This window comes from Mustela lutreola, chromosome 16 (genome assembly GCF_030435805.1).
Source record: "Mustela lutreola isolate mMusLut2 chromosome 16, mMusLut2.pri, whole genome shotgun sequence".
NCBI classification, from domain to species: Eukaryota; Metazoa; Chordata; class Mammalia; order Carnivora; family Mustelidae; genus Mustela; species Mustela lutreola.
This window is the reverse complement of record NC_081305.1, coordinates 11,339,134-11,358,888: the sequence shown is the minus strand read 5'-3', so window position 1 is coordinate 11,358,888 and position 19,755 is coordinate 11,339,134. Positions and strand designations below refer to the sequence as shown.

At 46.5% G+C, this 19,755-nt stretch overlaps 1 protein-coding gene across 10 annotated transcripts in view; it reads right to left on the bottom strand.

Annotated features, from left to right (window-relative positions):
- ADAT1 (adenosine deaminase tRNA specific 1) overlaps positions 1–18,828 on the bottom strand; it is a 46,793-nt gene extending 27,965 nt beyond the window's left edge. For 4 of the 10 annotated variants that reach the window (XR_009348912.1, XR_009348913.1, XM_059153329.1 and 1 more), the window contains exons 1-9: positions 18,000–18,567; positions 15,302–15,484; positions 14,939–15,007; positions 13,947–14,001; positions 13,368–13,498; positions 9,332–9,932; positions 6,406–6,551; positions 4,548–4,647; positions 462–548 (exon numbers count right to left, since the gene is read on the bottom strand). Coding sequence is in view for 2 of the 10 variants with exons in the window: in XM_059153329.1 (XP_059009312.1) it covers positions 462–548; positions 4,548–4,647; positions 6,406–6,551; positions 9,332–9,932; positions 13,368–13,498; positions 13,947–14,001; positions 14,939–15,007; positions 15,302–15,484; positions 18,000–18,009 (1,382 nt within the window). In the remaining 8 variants the exon portion in view is untranslated. Of the gene's footprint in view, positions 1–461; positions 549–4,547; positions 4,648–6,405; positions 6,552–9,331; positions 9,933–13,367; positions 13,499–13,946; positions 14,002–14,938; positions 15,008–15,301; positions 15,485–17,999; positions 18,609–18,743 lie in introns of those variants that run through there. The other 6 variants (XR_009348909.1, XR_009348911.1, XR_009348910.1 and 3 more) reach the window with 6 other exon arrangements.
- Between the last annotated feature and the right edge of the window lie 927 nt (positions 18,829–19,755).

The following is a 19,755-nucleotide window of genomic DNA, read 5'->3' as shown; positions in this document are numbered from 1 at the left end:
CCCTCCGGTACCTGGTGTCTGAACGGCCCCGCCCAGCTGTCCCAGCAGCAGACTGAGAGCTCTCTATGTTCCTGCTGGGCAGCAATTTCATTCACAAGGCTGCAGCTCACAACGGCTGATGTGAACAGAAGAGAAGAGGGTGACGTTCCTAACACACTCTACCGCTCCCCGAACCCTCACGGCAGCCTTGCTCTCCATGTGGAGGAGCGTGAAAGGAGAGCCTGGAACGGGCCAAACCCCGATTCCTGCCCCACTCCCCAATATCCTCTGTAACGGCACCACTAAGCCAACCATCCTGCACACCTCAGATGTGCGTTGGCGATCAGAGCCCCAGGGAGAGAGGAGCGCACGAGCGGTAATTAAGTGCCCACGGACTCCCGCCAAGGCTTCCTGACATTCTTAAGGCAGAATTAACCCACAAATCTTCCTAAATATGAAAAAACATGGGTCAACAGCGTCACCTGAGGGAGTCTGGCCACTTGTCCTCCGAAATACTGCTTAGCAGTTTCTGGAATGATCTAAAGAGTTCCACTTTGCTGATCCGGGATCTGTTTGGAAGCAGAGGACAAAGAGGTTTATTAGAAGTGTTGAGCGCGTACCCGTCCCTCCGAGATGCTGGGCTTCACATGGAGCTTTCTTATGTTTGAATGCACCAGGGCCCCATTTCCACCTGTTCTTCACATGAAGGACATCTAGACCTGAGTGGGTGAGGGAGAAAAAGCAATCTCATCTTTTTTTTTTTTTTTTTAAAGATTTCATTTATTTATTTATTTGACAGACAGAGATCAGAAGTAGGCAGAGAGGAGGAAGCTGGCTTCCTGCTGAGCAGAGAGCCCGACGAGGGGCTCAATCCCAGGACTCTGAGATCATGACCTGAGCTGAAGGCAAAGGCTTTAACCCATTGAGCCACCCAGGCGCCCAGCAATCTCATCTTAAGAAGTGTCGTCAGCAGGGGCGCCTGGGTAGCTCAGTGGGCCTGCCTCTCTGCCTACTTGTGTTCTCTGTCAAATAAATAAAACAAAACAAAAAGAAGTGTCATCAGCAGCAAAATCATCAAGATGACATGCTCATGTGAGGTAAAGGTGGAGATGGCATTACTAAACTCCCTCCAGGACAGCCACAGTCATGCCGGCTACCTCTTCTCAAGGGAGCTGTTCCCTGTGGGAGCTGCGATCATAAAGTCCACTTGGATGAGCTCTGGACACAGAGTCTCCTGATTCTCCTCTGGGCACTGTGCACCTCTGAGACCAACCCTTGGCTTCCACCACAAAGCCTCATGCAGGCCCCAGTTTGGAACATCGGGCAAAGTGAGTGTGGCCAGGCCACCTGGCCACCGGCCCACCGGGACCTTCTTGCTTTTGGCCATCCACGCTGCCAGGATCTGGCCTGTATGTGCCTCCTTTCCCTCCCTTACACAGCTCCCGAGCTGACTGAGCGTAGGGAAGCATGTCGGCCAACAATGGGCCGTCTTATCCTTACACACCAGAGCCTTCGCCGTTCTCACAGACTGCACCATTAGCTCGGACGCTGTGGCCAAACCGGGATATGTCAAAAAGGGAAGTGTACCATCTGTCAAGAAGTTCCCTTACCTGGCTGTCACCTAGGCTACTTAGCAGGGGGCCCTGAGCCCTCACACGCTGCTCTCCCCGGCCCCTCACGGAGCTGGAATGGCAGCTGGTGCTTGGGAACATAAGGATCCTCTAACATTAAAAAAAAAAACCCAAAGCCAAAAACTAATGAAACTTATTTTGTTAACAGATTAAAGGACAAATGTAATATAATCGTAAGAAACTCCCTCACCCCATAAATAAATAAGGGAAATCTTAAAAAAAAAAAAAAAAAAAGCAGGGGGGTGGAGCGGAGCTCTGGGTGGCTCAGTTGGTTAAGGGCTGGCTCCTGATTTTGGCTCAGGTCATGATCGAGCCCCGCTGCGCTGTGCTCAGGGCAATCTGTTGTCCCTCTCCTTCTGCTCCTGCCCCTTCTCATGCTCTCTCTCTCAAATAAATAAATAACATCTTTAAAATTTTTTTTTGTGAGAAGAAACATGCAGTGAAGCATCTGTTAGAATTCAACATCCACAGAATGATTTAAAACCATTTAGCAAACGAGAATTAGGAAGAAGACAATATTTACAGCTGTAAGGGATGTCTATAAAAACCTGCAGCAAATTCATGTCCTTAAAATCAGGAGTAAGACAAGGGCACTGTTTTTATCCCATGTTACCCAGAAGCTTCTGGCCAGTAAGACAAGAAATAAAAGGAGTAAGGATAAAAACACAAAAACTAAAGTCATTATTTGCCAATGATTGGCAGACTGTCAGTTCTAGCCAGGATAGTACATCAAGGAAAAATAAATAAATGAAAGGAATGGAGGGTTGGAAAGGAAATATTTGCAAAAGATTGCTTACTTTGAAAAAGAAAAAGAAAAAAGCAACAGAATTCCCAGATAAATTAGGAGAATAAGAAGTTAACAAGGTTGCTGGATACAAACATTAGCTGCAACAGGGAAAAACAAAAAACTGATCACAACAGCAGTGAGCAGAAAATGCAATAAAAAGAAATTACTTAAAATAGCATTGTAGTAGCTGACCTCCAAGAGGGTGATTTTTTTTTTTTTAAAGATTTATTTATTTGAGAGAGGGGGGAGAAAGTACACAGGTGCGTGCACGTACACACAACCCAACACAGGGCTCAATTCCAGGTGTAAAAGAACACAAAGACTTAAATGAAATATTTTCTTCCTATATTGTATTAGTATACTAAATGTCTCTAACATCCCAGTCCACGTTCCTGTTCCCCACAGTTCTAAAGAAGGTGGTTCCAGGATGCCAGCATGAGGGCGTGAGCCATGAGAAAACCTGGGAGTCTTTAGAAGAAACTGACTCTTCCACACAGAATATGAAGCTTCTCTGAAGAAGGGAAGGGGAAATCTTAACAAGATGTCTGCTGTAAGCCTGCACTACCTTCGCCAGCACTTCTCAGCACATTCGTGGGTGAAACATACTTTTAGTAACTAAACATACTTTTAGTTCCCCTTGCTCCGGGGAAATGGAAGCTCAGAGAGGTAAAGTAATTTGCCCAAGGTCACACCCTGGGGAGGAAGCGAACCAGGAATTAGACATCAGTCTCTTGAACCGTAAGGTTTCTGTTCTTGCCCCCTCCACTTCCTCCCTTATGGAGACTGCCTTCTAAACGGAGAGACATCTACAGCCTGTCAGAGATCTCATCATCTACTCCAGTATCCTCATCTGACAAGAGATGCAGCATGGAGGCCTGGAGAGCAACTGGCCTTGTCCAAAGTCATGTGGATACTGGAGACAGAGAGAGCATGGGAATGTGAGAGCCCCAACATACTGGAACAAGCTGCAGAACAGCACTATGGCAATTTGAAGAGGACGGTAATTGTGAGCCAGAAGGCAGTGGTAGTTGAGTTGAGGTTTGAAGGTAAAACACACTCTGGTCAGTGGCTAACAGCTGGTCTCCTGAGAGATGCAAACAATGGCCTGGAGCCATGAGGCCCTTGGGAAATCAGGCAATGGTTTCTTACCTGCGACACTAAAAGTACAAACCACCATAGGAAAAAACCAGATAAAACGGACTTCATCAAACTTTAAAATTTCTGTGCTTTAAAGGACCCTTTCAAAAAGTGAAAAGATAACCCACAGAATTGCAGAAAATATGTTCAAAGACATATGTGAAAAAAGACTGGCATCCAGATTATACAAAGAAATGTTTCAACTCAACAATAAAAAGATAAACAAACGGACAAAGGATCAGAATAGGTATTTCTCCAGAGAAGATACACAAATGGCAAATAAAATACGAAAGAATGCTCAACATCAAAGAAGCTCCAACAGTTATTAGGGAAAGGCACATCAAAACCACGAGATAGCTCTCATGCCCACTAGAGTGGTTCCAATGAAATAGGCAACAGCGAGTGTCGTAAAGGAAGTAGGGTAACTGAGATGCATACATTGCTGGTGGGAGTTCAAATTGCTGCAGCTGCTACGGAAAATTTTTGGCAGTTCCTCCAAAAAGCAGAAAAGCAAAAAACCCCCAAGGTTATCACAGGACTCAGCAATTTCATGCCACGGTACACCCAGGAGAATTGAAAACATATGCCCACCTAAGAGCTCACTATATAAATGTTTACAGCAGCACCATTTCTGATAACCCAAAAGCGAAATAACCCAAATGGCCACGGACAAAAGGACTGATGAACAAAAAGCAGCGGGCAGACCCCCACAAAATACCACAATGGTATATAGGAATGAAGGACTGATACATGTTACGACACGGACGAGCCTTAAAAACCTTGCGCTAAGTAAAATAAGCCGCATCCTGTATGACCTTACACAGCGAAATGCCCAGAAAGAACAAATCCACAGAGACATCACGTCGATTCATGGATGTCAGGGGCCGGAGTAGGGCCGGGGGAATGACTGCTAAGAGGGGTAGGGCTTCTTTTCGGGGCAGTGAAGATGTTCTGGAATTAGTGGTAAAGGGTGCCTGTAAGGCCACCGTCTCCTCCTGCCTCAACCTGCTTACCTGGCCTGAAGGCACCTGATGGCTTTCTTCGTTGTTCCCTGCGGAAAGCCATTGGCAGTGACATCCAGCGGCTGCTCGGGAACTGCGCTCCAGCTGATGGCTATGAAAAGACAAGATTCTAGCTAAAATTCCTCAGTTTCCTGTGAATGTCAGAAGTCTTTTCACAAAAATACTTCCCTCTCTCTCCAAAACAGAGTCAATGGCTGCCACTCTGATGCCCGACCTCCAGAATACAGTGATATAAAGAGGTTCATCATTCATCATCTTCATTCTAAGACCCAATAACCACTAAGCACTTGTTACAGGCTGGACACACAGTCAGCAGCGCATGGAAACAGAATTTCTCATTTAATCCTTGTAACAATACCGATAAGAAAATGACACATTGTTTTCTTTCTTTTTCTTTAAGATTTATTTATTTATTTCTTTGACAGAGAGAGAGAGAGAGAGAGAGAGATCACAAGTAGGCAGAGAGGCAGGCAGAGGGGGAGGGGGGAAGCAGGCTCCCTGCTGATCAGAGAGCCCCATGTGGGGCTCGATCTCAGGACCCGGGATCATGACCTGAGCTGAGGCCAGAGGCTTAACCCACTGAGCCACTCAGGTGCCCTGACACATTGTTTTCATAAGCATACTCTTGTAATCCCTATCTGAACCCCCCTCCCCCCATGCTGGTAACATCAGTTTGTTCTATAGAGCTAAGAGTCTCTCCTTCTTGGGGCATCTGGGTGGCTCAGTCAGTTAAGTGTCTGCCTTTGGCTCAGGTCATGATCCCTGGGACCTGGGATTGAGTCCCACATTGGGCTCCCTGTTTGGCAGGGAGTCTTCTTTTTCTCCCTCTGCACCTCCCCCTGCTTGTGCACTGTCATATGAATACACAAAATATTAAAAAAAATAAAAAGACTGTTTCTTGGTTTGTCTCTATTTTTTTCCCCTTTGCTCATTGTTTCCTAAATTGTACATATGAGTGAGATCATACAGTATGTCTTCCTCTGCCTGACTTATTTTGCTTAGCATAATACACTCTAGCTGCATCCAAGTCCCTCCAAATGGCAAGATTTCATTTTCTTCTATGGCTGAGCAGTATCTTTATTCATTCGTCAGTTGATGGAAACTTGGGCTGCTTCCATAGCTTGGCTACTGTAAATAATGCTGCAGTAAACATAGGAGTGCATGTATTCCTCTCAGTTAGTGTTTTTGTACTTTTAGGGTAAATACCCCTAGTGTGATTACTGGATCATAGGGTAGTTTTATTTTTAATTTTTTGAGGAACCTCCGTACTGTTTTCCACAGTGGCTGCACCAGTTTGCATTCCCACCATTCCTACCAACAGTATAAAGAGGTTCCTTTTTCTCCACGTCCTTGCCACTACTTGTTTCTTGTGTTGATTTTAGTCATTCTGACAGGCATCAGGTAATAGCTCACTGGGGTTTCGATCTGCATTTCCCCAATGATGAGTGACGTTGGGCATCTTCTCATGTGTCTGTTGGCCATCTGGATGTCTTCTTTAAAGAAATGTCTGTTCATCCCTTCTGCCCGTTTTATTAATTGGATTAATTTTAAAGAAATGATATTAAGAATTAATAGAATTCCCTAATTCTATTAATTAATAATTAATAAGTAATTAATTAAGAAATGATGTTCTTATCTGGAGATGAAGAGCCTGAGGCTAAGACAGGAAAAGTAAGTTGCCTGGTGTCTTGCAGAGCACGATCCTGACTCAGTGTGGTCAAGCCTCCGCTACTGAGGACTCGGGTCAGAAGCTGTCTCCCTGGGCTAGGAAATGCAGCCCCTCTCTGGGCCACTCCATGATCTGTGCAAAAGTTACTCCAGGGCAAGTGGAATAGGGCAGATACTTTACCTGCACCACAAGGAGCAAGTCGGCCCGAGCCATCAGCCCTTCTTGTCTGTACTGCGCTGCGGCTCTGTTCAAACAGTAAACCAGACTGCTGTATTTTCACTTCTTGAACTCCAAAGCCTTTCGGTAACGCAGAGATGTTCTGGCACCTAAATGTGAGGGAGAATGCACTCAGTTTCAGCATGGTCCTCTGGAAGACAGTGTCTACACCCGGGGACCACTTCACTGCCCCTGAGTCTCGGTGAGAGGGTGTGAAAGAACTGAATCTCCTTCCTATCTCTCTGAAGTGAAAAGGATTAGCTGAGTCACCACCCCTCAGAAACTTTAGGGACACTGTGAACTCCAGTCCTGGTACTGGCTTTGAAAGACTGCAAACCCTCAAAGAGCAATATTAACTCGTCAGTATCTCTTCCTAGGGAATCGTCCAAACACACCAGAAACCAAAGCTCTCCTGTAACAGACAAGCTTCGTTTTTCCCTCTTGGGTCTTTCACACCATCTAGAGGCTACCATGATGCTGCTCTGGAACCGAGCAGACAGACTAGGGAAAGCACGGAAAACACCGAAAATGTCTTGGGCATAGTGCTTGGGAGTGCTTTTGTTGAAAACATCATACTGGGCTGTAGTTGTATACCAGAGAATTCATCCATTCTCAGTGTACAATTTAAGGTTTTGTTTGTTTTTTACTATATTCACAGAATTGTGCCTGTCACCATAATCTGAATTTATCATGTTTGACCCCTGATAAGAAACCCAGCACCCATCAGCAGTCACTTCCCATGCATTTCTCCAGCACCCTCCAACCTACTTCTGGATTTGCCCATTTTGGACATTTTGCTCCATGAACTCATACACTACGTGGCTCCTCTCACTCAGCATGGAGCTTTTGAGGCTTGTCCGTGTGGTAGCTTGGCCAGTCTTTGCTCCTTTTTGGGGCTGATGATCTAACAATCTATTACCTTTTGTTGATCTGTTCACCAGCTGATGCACATCTGGGCTGCTTCATTTTGCAGCTGGTGTGACTCGTGCCACTGTGAACGTTCATGTGTCGGTATTTACGTGGATACATGTTTTCATTTCTCCTGGGTACACTCCCTGGGTGTGTTCCCTGGCCCTGGTCTCAGGAGCAGTGCAGCCGACACGACAGGCCTCCCCCCAGTGGTGGCCTCTCCCTGCCTTCTTTTATCACAGCCTTAACTGGGCTTAGCCACGCTTCCTTATGGGGGACCACACTGGAGTGATCATCCTTTGTCTTTTATCCTTTTTTGTTTTGTTTTTTTTTTTAAAGATTTTATACATTTGACAGAGATCATAAGTAGGCAGAGAGGCAGGCAGAGAGAGAGAGGAGAAAGCAGGCTTCCAGCTGAGCAGAGAGCCCAATGTGGTGCTCGATCCCAGGACCCTGATATCATGACCTGAGCCAAAGGCAGAGGCTTAACCCAATGAACCACCCAGGCGCCCCCATCTTTTATCTTTTAAAGACATTGATGGCTTTAAAAAATTAGAGTAGCAATATATATGTACGGGGCAGAACAATGAGAAAACAGAGTAACCACAAAGAAGAAAAAAAAAATACCTGTAATATCACAACTCAGAGATAATCATACTAGTACCTTGGTATATATCCTCCCAAAATTTTTTTACTATGTGCATATATACTTCACGACCAACACGAACTCATTGTATCTTTAAACTTGCTCTTTAATGGGGCGCCTGGGTGGCTCAGTGGGTTAAAGCCTCTGCCTTCGGCTTGGGTCGTGGTCTCAGGGTCCTGGGATCGAGCCCCGCATCTGGCTCTCTGCTCAGCAGGGAGCCTGCTTCCTCCTCTCTCCCTGCCTGCCTCTCTGCCTACATGTAATCTCTGTCTATCAAATAAATAAAATCTAAAAAAAAAAAAACAAAAAAACTTGCTCTTTACGAATTATGACCATCTCCTGCAACTGTACTACTGATTTACCCCAAAATACAGATGTGGTGAAAGGAAGGGCCATCTGTACCCCAATGGTCATAGCAGCAATGTCCACAATTGCCAAACTATAGAAGGAGCCCAGATGCCCTTCAATGGACGAATGGATAAGGAAGATGTGGTCCATCTATACAATGGAGTATTATGCCTCCATCAGAAAGGATGAATACCCAACTTGTGTATCAACATGGACAGGACTGGAGGAGATTATGCTGAGTGAAATCAGTCAAGCAGAGAGAGTCAATTATCATATGGTTTCACTTACTTGTGGAGCATAAGGAATAACACAGAGGACATGGAGAGAAGGAGAGAAGTGAGTTGGGGGAAATTGGAGGGGAGATGAACCATGAGAGACTGTGGACTCTGAGGAACTGAGGGTTTTGGAGGGGAGGGGAGTGGGGGTTTGGGTGAGCCTGGGGGTGGGTATTACGGAGATTGCATGGAGCACTGGCTGTGGTGCATAAACAATGAATCTTGTGGGGGCGCCTGGGTAGCTCAGTAGGTTAAAGCCTCTGCCTTCGGCTCAGGTCATGATCCCAGGGTCCTGGGATCAAACCCTGCATCGGGCTCTCTGCTCAGCAGGGAGCCCGCTTCTTCCTCTCTCTCTGCCTGCCTCTCTGCCTACTTGTGATCTCTGTCAAATAAATAAATAAATAAATAAATAAATCTTGGAACACTGAAATAATAAAATAAAATTAAAAAAAAATTATGAGCATCTTTTCAGGTCCAATAGTCATCAATATTAGCTTTAAACTATTTCACTGGTTTCCTTTTCTTTTTAAAACATGACTACACACACAGCTAAATGTCTGAGCACTTTCTTAATTATTTCTTAGGACAAATTCCCAGGAATAGACCCAATGGATCAAAACGTATGGGTATTTTAGTCTCTTCGGACATCTTCTGAGTCTTCTTGGAAAGGCTGTTCCAGCTGCTCCCTCCCCACAACCCCCTCCAGGCTCACCTCCCGGTCAGAGCTCTATGCATCGCCTCCTGGCTGTATGGGCACCTCCCAATCACCACAGCTGATAGGTAGACGGGCTCTTCTAGAAGGTGCATCAACAGTGCCCCCTGGCATCCGAGGACGTTCCACCGGGCCAGCTTGTCACTGCAGGACAGGGAGCAAGTCCGGTCTCCCCGGCCGGGCTTCACTCGGAGCAGCCCCACCTGGTGATACGCAGCACCAGGCTGCCGGGAGTCTCCAGCTTCTCCGGGCACACACTTGGCTCCGGTTCTATAAACGTCCACCACTTTGACACCACTGGGGGCCGTTCTGGTGACAGGGGCCTGTTCCTGTGCAGTAACATGAGAGCCGCTGACGTCTGGTGTGACTGGGCCACTCTCCTGATGGCCAAAACTCTGATGTTGAGCTACACCGTCAGGAGTCCCGGGCTCAAGCCTCATCTTTTTGGTCATAGGACTACCCAGGCCCTCACATCTCTCTGTGTCCTCAGGAGCTTCCAGGTCACCACTGGCTTCTGATGGCTTACTGGCCCAGTCTATACGGACAGGACAGCAGGGCTGATCTTCAAACTTGAGCATTGGAATGATGGAGGCATCCCCACCTGCAAGAGAAGGGACCTCTTAAAAACCAGTGGTTCTCAAGGTGAGGCCCCAGGACCAGCCACATCAATGTTCCTATGGAACTTGTTAGAAATGCCAATTCTCGGAAGCCACAGTCGACCTGCTAAGTCTGAAACTCTGGAGGTGGTCGCCAGCAGTGTGTATTTTAGCTCTCCGGGTCATTCTGATGACTGGAGAACCACTGTCTGAAACAAAGTCCAATTCTATTTTCCTAGCTAACTTGGGATTAGGCACACTTGCCCAAATTTCCCGAGTAAGATTCCTTCGTGGCTCTATCCTACTAGACCCAGTGAGTCAGGAACTCTGGGGTGGGGGTGGGGGGTCTGGGAAGCAGAATACTTTAACAAAGATCCCAGGTAATGCTCATCACAGGAAGTTTTGGAAACACTAGCTTTGACCAGGGTTTGTCAACATTCATAATACTGATTATTATTATTACTGGGCCATGTAATTCCTTTTGTGGGGGCTATTCTTTACATCATGGGACGGTTACCAGCTCCTCAGTCTCTACCTACTAGATACCAATAGCATCCCAAGTCTGGTCATCAAAAATGTCCCCAGATGTTGCTAAATGGCCTCTGAGAAGCAAAACTGTCCTGAGTTGAGAACCCTTGATTTACAATGAGCACAGTTTCCCAAGTGCATTTTTTAGAATGTTATCCTGTAAGATGCTTTGGAAAACAAAAGTGGGAGGTTGGTTTCATGGTTAAATATTTGGCAAATATGTTCCCAAATTCCCCATCTTAGAGAATTATGTGCGTATCTTCACAGTAAAGGCTTTGCAGTGAATTTCACAAGTGGTGTTTCCCTGTGCTGGGTTAGAGATTTCTGACTCAACTCTGTGCTTAAATAGAAACAAAGAAAACCAGAGGTTAGCAAAAAGCACAGCGTCCCCTGGAGAAGGGAGCTACTTCTTCAAACACTAACCTAGTGTGTGTGGCTTTTCTAAAGCGTGTAAATAATACATCTGTAGCCTTTAGAACCTGAGTGGGAAAGGCAAGAAATGTAGAACTGGGATTGTGGCCAGAGAGGCTGGCTGGCGGACTTCCAGAGACCTCACAAGGGGACAGTGACTTTGAAGAATTGACTGGGCCCACCTCCCACTCTGAAGGCTCGGAGATTTGATCCAGACAGATGCCTAAACCTGAGAGGCTGACTCATGCTAATAAAACTCACAAGTAAGAGTCTGAAATAGCTAATCCAGGCACCAAATTATCAATTAGTAATGAGGAATAAATGCAAAGGGAGACAGTTACATTCTCCAGGTAATATTCTTTCCTCCTGCACACAAACCATGCGTGGGCACTGCAGTGCAAAAGATGACCTATTAGCCCAGGGCAGTTGGATTGGTGGGTTTAGATTTTTATTTCACAGACCAGTAAAATTTCCAGAAGATTTTAAGATCAACAAAGGGGGTGGTCAATTTTGTATTCCATCAACTAAGATCTTTAAAAATCCTAATTATTGGGCGCCTGGGTGGCTCAGTGGGTTAAGCCGCTGCCTTTGGCTCGGGTCATGATCTCAGGGTCCTGGGATCGGGCCCCGCATCGGGCTCTCTGCTCAGCAGGGGGCCTGCTTCCCTTCCTCTCTCTCTGTGATCTCTTCCCTTCCTCTCTCCTACTGTGATCTCTCTCTGTCAAATAAAGAAATAAAATCTTTTTTTTTTTTTTTTTTTTTTTTTTTTTAAAGATTTTATTTATTTATTTGACAGAGAGAAATCACAAGTAGATGGAGAGGCAGGCAGAGAGAGGAGGAAGCAGGCTCCCCGCCGAGCAGAGAGCCCGATGCGGGACTCGATCCCAGGACTCTGAGATCATGACCTGAGCTGAAGGCAGCGGCTTAACCCACTGAACCACCCAGGCGCCCAAGAAATAAAATCTTAAAAAAAAATCCTAATTATTGCTATTTATTTTTTTTTCCTAATTACCACTATTTAAAATAAAAAGATAAAAATCTCATAACCTTTTCATGGAAAGAAATTAGATTTTTTTTTAAAAAAGAGCTTATTTATTTGACTTTTAAAGATTTTATTTATTTATTGGACAGAAAGAGAGAGACAGAGATAGCAAGAGAGGGAATATAAGCAGGGCATGTGGGAGAGGGAGAAGCAGGCTTCCCGCTGAGCAGGGAGCCTGATGTGGGGCTCAATCCCAGGACCCTGGGATCACGACCTGAGCCAAAGCCAGATGCTTAAGGACTGAGCCACCCAGGCACCCCAGAAATTAAACTTTTTGAAAAACACACTATAGTCCAGATTTTTCCCAGCTGGCTATAGACCAGCCAGTGGACCACTGATCTATGTGGTCTGATTAGTGGGTGAGGCTAGCTGTGATCCACAGATGCATCTCTCTCCATCATAAGGCTACACCTACCACTGGGTCAGCCAAGCCCTAGTTACTCCAAGTGTGGTCCACAGGCGAACACCACTGACATCATGGGGACTTGGTTAGAAATGCAGAACCTTAGGTTTCATCCCAGTCCTAATGAATTTGAATCCACATTTTAAGATCATTCATTTGCATTTTATAGTTTGAGAAGCACTGAGTTAAGAAACATCCTTTGGTTCTTGGATCAGGGTATCCAGGGCTAGTAAGAAAGCACAGATGAGCCCTGCCTTTCTCTGTATGTCATTTTCTGGCCTTTGACTCAACCAATTCTTTTCTGAGACTCATCCTTCCTTAAGCTGTATTATATTTTGGATTTGTATTATGACAAGTCTTGACAGCTCTTCTGTCTCTTCAGACTAGTACCTATATCTGCTCTAATTGCATGTGTAGTTTTAAAGTTTAATACTTACAGAACACTGTTAGAGCCTTCCTTCCCAAAGGTTTTAGGGTGAGTGAAGTTTACTGCCATCCCTGAGCTGCTATCTAAAGAGAGCAGAAATTCTCCATTTTCAAAACAAAAAAACAGTGGTCTCCTCTAGGCGAAGTCTGGTCTTCCTGCTTGATGCAACCACAGCACCTGAATGTCCCCATTTAACTTGTCAAAATTTAACTTAACTGATCATGACTGTCTACACTCTCTGAGGCTAGGCGAGGGACAAGTCTTACTCCCTGCTGTAGACCCAACGTCACATTGTACCTGACAAGTAGCAGAAAATAACTGCTGAAGGAGTGAATGAATGGACTGAGTTTCAGGATAAATTACTACAGAACTCAGGGCTTTGGACTTCTTTCAGACCTTTGTGGGGTTTCTGCTTGAAGCTTCCCAATCCTGACTGGGAACCTAGAACTACAGTGTCGTTCCTTGATAGAGAAGTGGTCAGGCACCACGGCCCGTTCAGAAAAAGGCAGTGTCCACTGCCTGCAGCTACACTGCAGCCAGACGAGCTTTTCTGAGGAATAGATCTAAGGATAAGAGGACATAAGGAAGTAGACAACGTAATAATGATCCAAAGGGTTGGCTATACTTACAGGGTGTATGGCTGGAGAAAAACACAAAGGAGAGGTCTGGCCTGAGTTTCCACAGCCCTCTCTGAGTTCCAGGGACAAAGATGCTATCCTCCTTCAGGGCGGCCGCCAAGTGGAGCTGATGGAGAAGGTACCTAATTGGGGCACAAGGTGTGGCCAGAATGAACAACCAAACACTTCGGTGAAGTCTAAGACTGGCTGGTTGATGATTAAGAAAGAGTTACTGCAGACAGATGGGACTGGCAGTGATTTGGAATTTCGAGGATGATGCAGACCAGTGATTCTCAAAAGTGTGGCCCCTGACCAGCAGCATCAGCATCATCTGGAATTTGTTAGAAATCCAGGTCCCGCCCCTGACCTGCTGAATCGGAATTTCCAGGGGAGGGCCCAACAATCTGAGTTTTCACAAACATAGGTAATTCTGATGCACACCAAGTGTAAGAACCACCGTCTAGACCAGGGCTAATCAAAGTGTGGTTCACATACCGACATCATCCGTGTTGCTCGGGAGCTTATTAGAAATGCAAATTCTGGGGCTCCCCATGGCAGGCTAAGTCAGATTCTCTGGGGTTGTCCCTTTACCTTTGGAAACTCCTCCTGGCTATGACCTCAGCGTGGCTATCATTGAGGATGTCTCCTGTGGCAAAGACAGGACACTAGTGAAGACACAGAGGACCAGAAGCCCTGTTTCCCTGCAGTAGAACACAGCAGTTTCCCCAGCTACCAGGATGGCCATGGAGCTCCTGGAGGGCTGTCAGGAAGTATTGTGATCACTGATGGCAATACAGGGCCTCCTCAAATCAGTACTACTGACACCCTGGGTTAGAAAATTCTTTGTTGTGAGGCTCTGTACTGTGGAAAGGAGGATGTTTACTAGCATTCCTGGCCTCTAGCACCAGAGGCAGATAGCATAGTAACGCCTTCCCCTGACGTGTGGCAACCGAAGATGGAAAATGTCTCCAACCACTGCCAGAGGTCCCCCAGGGGACAAAATCTCCCCATAGTTGAGAAGGACTGATTTACAGGAAAATAGATGGAGGAAGGGGGTCCAAATCTTTTGTGGCCTGATATCACACTTGAGCTTGTGGTGATACGAGTCCATCAAATTCAATCCACAGTGGTCCAGGCACACAGGAGGCAAGGCTGGGAAAATGGAGGAAGCAAACCTGGGAAGGAATCTGCTAACGGGAAGCAGGAGGTGAAGATGTCAGATTTCCAAGGGATTTCCATATTCTTTTTGTTGTCCAAATCTCCATCAATTCAAGATTGCCTTAGGGGGGCTTCACACCTAACGGGGAGGAGCTGCTCCAGGGAAATTTTGGTTTGCGCAGGAAAATACCGGCCAACTTCCAATCTATGCAGAAAGCATATTCCTGGCAGCCTTTGGCCCCACTGTTTATTCTGATTCTTAAAATGAGTTCTGACCTTCCCAGTGGAGTGACAGTGGGAAAGGAAAGGTCAGCCACCTCAGTGATGTGGCCGCTTTTAACAGGATGAGGAGAGGAAAGGACAAAATGCAAAGGTCTTTCCAACGTGCCCTGGATGAAGGCTGTTCAGACCCCACCCGGGCTTACCGCTCTTCCTCATTTTGGACTGGCCTATACATTTCGTTCCTGTTCCCATGGAGACAACTTCCTTCGTCACTGAGAGGGAAAGAAGGAATCATTAGGTGTGCTCCCGTACTGTGAATGGTCCCCAGCCCTCAGGTTTCACGCATGCACACTCCTCCAGGGCCTTTCTATAGGGGACCCAACCCAGGGCTGTGGTTGCAACACCGCAGGCTCCAACCACAAGTACTGCGCCCCCTGGTGGAGAGAAAGGGGAACATGCCCACTGCTGTGGCGGTCGCCAGCCAGGACTGTCCCTGCACAGCCATGAACAATTCTCCTACCATCTCTGACAGGGAGAGGGAGCACTGGAAGGTGAAAAGGCCTCACCTTGTGCCGGTTTATTAGTGATGCCATGGGCCTGGTCAGCTGCAGGCTGTATCTTCACCACGGCTGCTAGTAATGTCCACTCACGGTTGGGGTCAGGTTTCCCCTGCTTGGGCAGTCTGGTCCTATAGTGCTCATAACACAGCTGGGCAATCTCATCTGCAGTCCACATGGTCCGCGTTAGTGCTGAGCCAGATCAAAAACCACAACCATCAGAAGAACAGAAAAGAGAAGCAACGCAAGATGCTACAACTTGCCCAGGCACTTCAGTGGGCTTTCAGGATAGCTTGACCGCATTCATACCAAGGTTTCTCTATCTCGAACTCTAATGGGTCACTTTCTTCTACTACTTCCCTGTCCCCTCTTCACACACCACCCCCCCTTCTTTTTTTAGATTTTATTTATTTATTTGATGACAGAGAGATCACAAATAGGTAGAGGCAGGCAGAGAGGGGGCAAAGCAGGCTCCCTGCTGAGCAGAGAGCCCCATGTGGGGCTTGATCCCAGGACCCCGAGATCATGACCTGAGCCGAAGGCAGAGGCTTAACCCACTGAGCCACCTAGGCGACCCCCTCCTTTTAAAAGCAGGCTTCATACCCAGCATGGAGCCCCACACACAGTCTGAACTCACAATCCTGAGATCAAGACCTGAGCTGAGATTAAGAGTTGGAGGCTTAATCCACTAAACCACCCAGGCACCCCTCCCCTTTTCATTTTAAGGAAAGATCAAAGAAGTCCCAGTTTCTTAAAGATGTTTCTTTTTAAATGTTGGACATCTGACATGTATCTAATGAATCTGAACCTACTACTCAAAAATAAAAGTGCATGAGAGGGAAGTATCCTTGCTACTCCAATTTTCATTTGGAAGTAGCACATCAGGTATTGCACACCTTAGCTGGATTCGGGCAGACTCTAACCATACAAGGTTTATCTTTCTGGGCAGATGTTCTTCTTTTACATCCTCTTTTTCCGACTTTTTTTCTCTTCTCCGACTTCTTCCAGCAGATTGACTCTTGATCTCCCTCTAATAAATCTCCGATGACCCCATCAAGAAAACAATTTCTCCCATAATGTTTTATGAGGCAGGTGGGAGAAGTGACAAAGCCCAGAGCTTTCTCACCAGTCAACCATTCTCCTTACAGGAGTCTGTGCTGGAGTGTGGGCTTTGGAGTTACCCTTTCTGTATTCTAATCCTGATTTTGCTACCAACTGGGTGATACTGAGTAGATTACCTAACCTCTCTGTTTCCGTGTCTTTATCTGCTAAAACAGGGATCACAGTAGTATTTAATCTATGGGTTATTGTGAGGATTAAGTAATATTTATAAAAAGCTACTGCTACAATGTTAAGCATAATTAATGTCAACTATGATTAATGTTTCAAAAAGGAACATTTCATGTTCCTGATTGTCTTGAGCCCCCTGGGGAGCAGGGGGCTGCAAAGGCAATGTAAAGCCATGAATAAAAAACCATTAAGCATATTAGATCAGAGAGGCTACTTTGCTAGAAACCTGTCTACTATTGACTCTGTGCTCACTCAATAATTTCATTTGGACTCAAATGTATGAAAAGCTTCTTAGCAGAAAATGAGATCATATGGTGATGGATACAGCTATGCATTTTTAAAAAAAAAAAGGCATTGGGGCGCCTGGGTGGCTCAGAGGGTTAAGCCTCTGCCTTCCGCTCAGGTCATGATCTCAGGGTCCTGGGATCGAGCCCCTGCATGAGGCTCTCTGCTCGGGAGGGAGCCTGCTTCCCCCTCTCTGCCTGCCTCTCTGCCTACTTGTGATCTCTCTCTGTCAAATGGATGAATAAAATCTTAAAAAAAAAAAAAAGGCATTACTGAGTCCCACTCCTTGCAGCTTCTGAAAAATGCTATTTCTACAATGAGCTCCCAGCACGGAGTTAAATTAATTAAACAAGAACACCATTAATGATGTGCTATAGTGGCCTATAAAGGAAACCATGATCTAAGTCTGTACATGCCTGTAGGTTACAATAGCAAAATGGTAAGGATAACCAGTCACAAACAGCCAGACCCAGGCTTAAACTTTTGCCAACCACCTAATTTCCCTTCTTGCTGTACTCTTTGGAAGTCTCTCCCCTAGCTCTGATCTGCAATGTTCCTAACCACTTTCGGTTTGGTGCTGCCTAACTGGAATTGATTTTTGCCCCAAAAAAGGCTCTTACAATTTTTAATATGCTCCCATTTATCTTTTAAGAGTTCTAATGTGGAGGCTGCTGCTGCAATAAATGGTCATGGTAAATCAGACCACAGTGACTGAAAACCAGAATCTTCCAGGAACTGACATAAATTGTGACTTGAAAGTCAGAGAACCACGGGCGCCTGAGTGGCTCAGTGGGTTAAGCCTCTGCCTTCAGCTCCGATCTCAGGGTCCCGAATCAGACTCTCTGCTCAGCAGGGAGCCTGCTTCCTCCTCCCTCTTTGTCTGCCTCTCTGCCTACTTGTGATCTCTCTCTCTCTCTCTCTGTCAAAAAATAAAATAAAATAAAGTCAGAGAACCAGCAGGCCATGTATCTCTCCAGGCAAAAGAAAATTATGTTTGGGGGGTGGGGAAGAAAAGCATGGGAGATCCTAGAATCCTCTATTTGGAAGGGATTTTCCCCCCTCATTTTGGGATTGGGCGGGGGAGAGCGGGCATCACAAGGCATCAATGTGCAATTAAACCAGAGGCACATACCACGAACCATAGTAGCCAGGGAAGACAGAACTTGCCAGAAGTACCACTGACTCCCTAAGATGATGGAGCCCGGAACTATTCCATCTTCTCATTCACGTAATTGTCTGGGTGAGCGTGCACGGTAGCTGACATGAATCCATGTTTTGCTAAACTAGGTCCACTAAAATCCAAACTCCACATCCACTCTCTCTTGGGTCTGGAGTAACGTCCTATGAAACAACAGCTCAGTGAAACAGGCAGGTCTCTGCCCACAAGATCGCATGTGGCAACACGCACAAAAAGCCCAAGAACCCACTCCCTTTTCAAAGTAAGGTGAAGGCAGCTCAGCTTCATTTTCTCACCACGGGAGAAAAGGCTTTGGCTGCAGTCCCCTCTGCTCAATAATCCCGACCGCAGCCCCTCCTCTGCAGGCTCTAGAGCGGGAGTGGGGCCCATTCGGCCAGCTGCCCGAGAAGCTCTGGGCCCGCGTGAAACAGCGACAACCTGCGCGCCCACCTCCTCGGGAGGCGCGCCCGCCGCTGCGAGGCCACCCGCACCACGCCCGCCCGCCGCGGACACCGGCGCTTCCGGGAAAAGGGACGCGCGCCCGGGGAGGCACGGTCCATCCCACCACTTCACACGCAAAACCGGCTCGGGAAGGCAGACCGAGGGCAGCTCCCCCAGCAGCCTTGGTGGAGGGGGTCCCCCACACTTGCGCGCCCTCGGGCCCGCCACCCCGCCACCTGCCGGACGCTCCCCTCGAACCTCCAGGGTACGCGCCCTGAGGGGCAGCGAAGAGAATCGCGGGACGTAGCGGAAGTAACGTCCCAAGGAGGCAGCTCTTTCAGGCTCCGCCCCCAAAGGCGCGCTGTGCACTCTGGCCCTTGTAGTCCTTCTCGGTCGGAGTCCCGCGTGTTGGAGTGTGAAATGGCCCAATGGAAGCTGGTAAGATGGTTCAAATAGTAGATTGAACTACTACTATCTTGAAATACTAGTCTGAATTTCTGTCTAGATCAGTAAGGTCCTGCAGAAATATACGATGAGCCACATAATGCAATTTAAAATTTTCTATAGCTACATTTAAAAAAGTCAAAAGAAACAGGTGAAATTAATTGTAATCATATATTTTATTTAGCCCAGTGTGTCCAAAGTCTTGTCATTTCAGCGTGTAACCAATATTTAAAAAAAAAAAAAAACTGAGATATTTTACATTGGTTTTTTTCCCCATACTTTAGAAATCTGGTATGTGTTTTACACTTAAAATGCCTCTCAACTTCCCTATGACCCTGCAATTGCCCTCCTGGGTATTTACCCGAAAAATACAGATGTAGTGAAAAGAAGGGCCATCTGTACCCCAATGTTTATAGCAGCAATGGCCACGGTCGCCAAACTATGGAAAGAACCAAGATGCCCTTCAACAGACGAATGGATAAGGAAGATATGGTCCATATACACTATGGAGTATTATGCCTCCATCAGAAAGGATGAATACCCAACTTTTGTAGCAACATGGATGGGACTGGAAGAGATTATGCTGAGTGAAATAAGTCAAGCAGAGAGAGTCAGTTATCATATGGTTTCACTTATTTGTGGAGCAAAACAAATAGCATGGAGGACATGGGGAGTTAGAGAGAAGGGAGTTGGGGGAAATTGGAAGGGGAGGTGAATCATGAGAGACTATGGACTCTGAAAAACAATCTGAGGGGTTTGAAGTGGCGGGAGGGGTGGGAGGTTGGGGTACCAGGTGGTGGGTATTATAGAGGGCACGGATTGCATG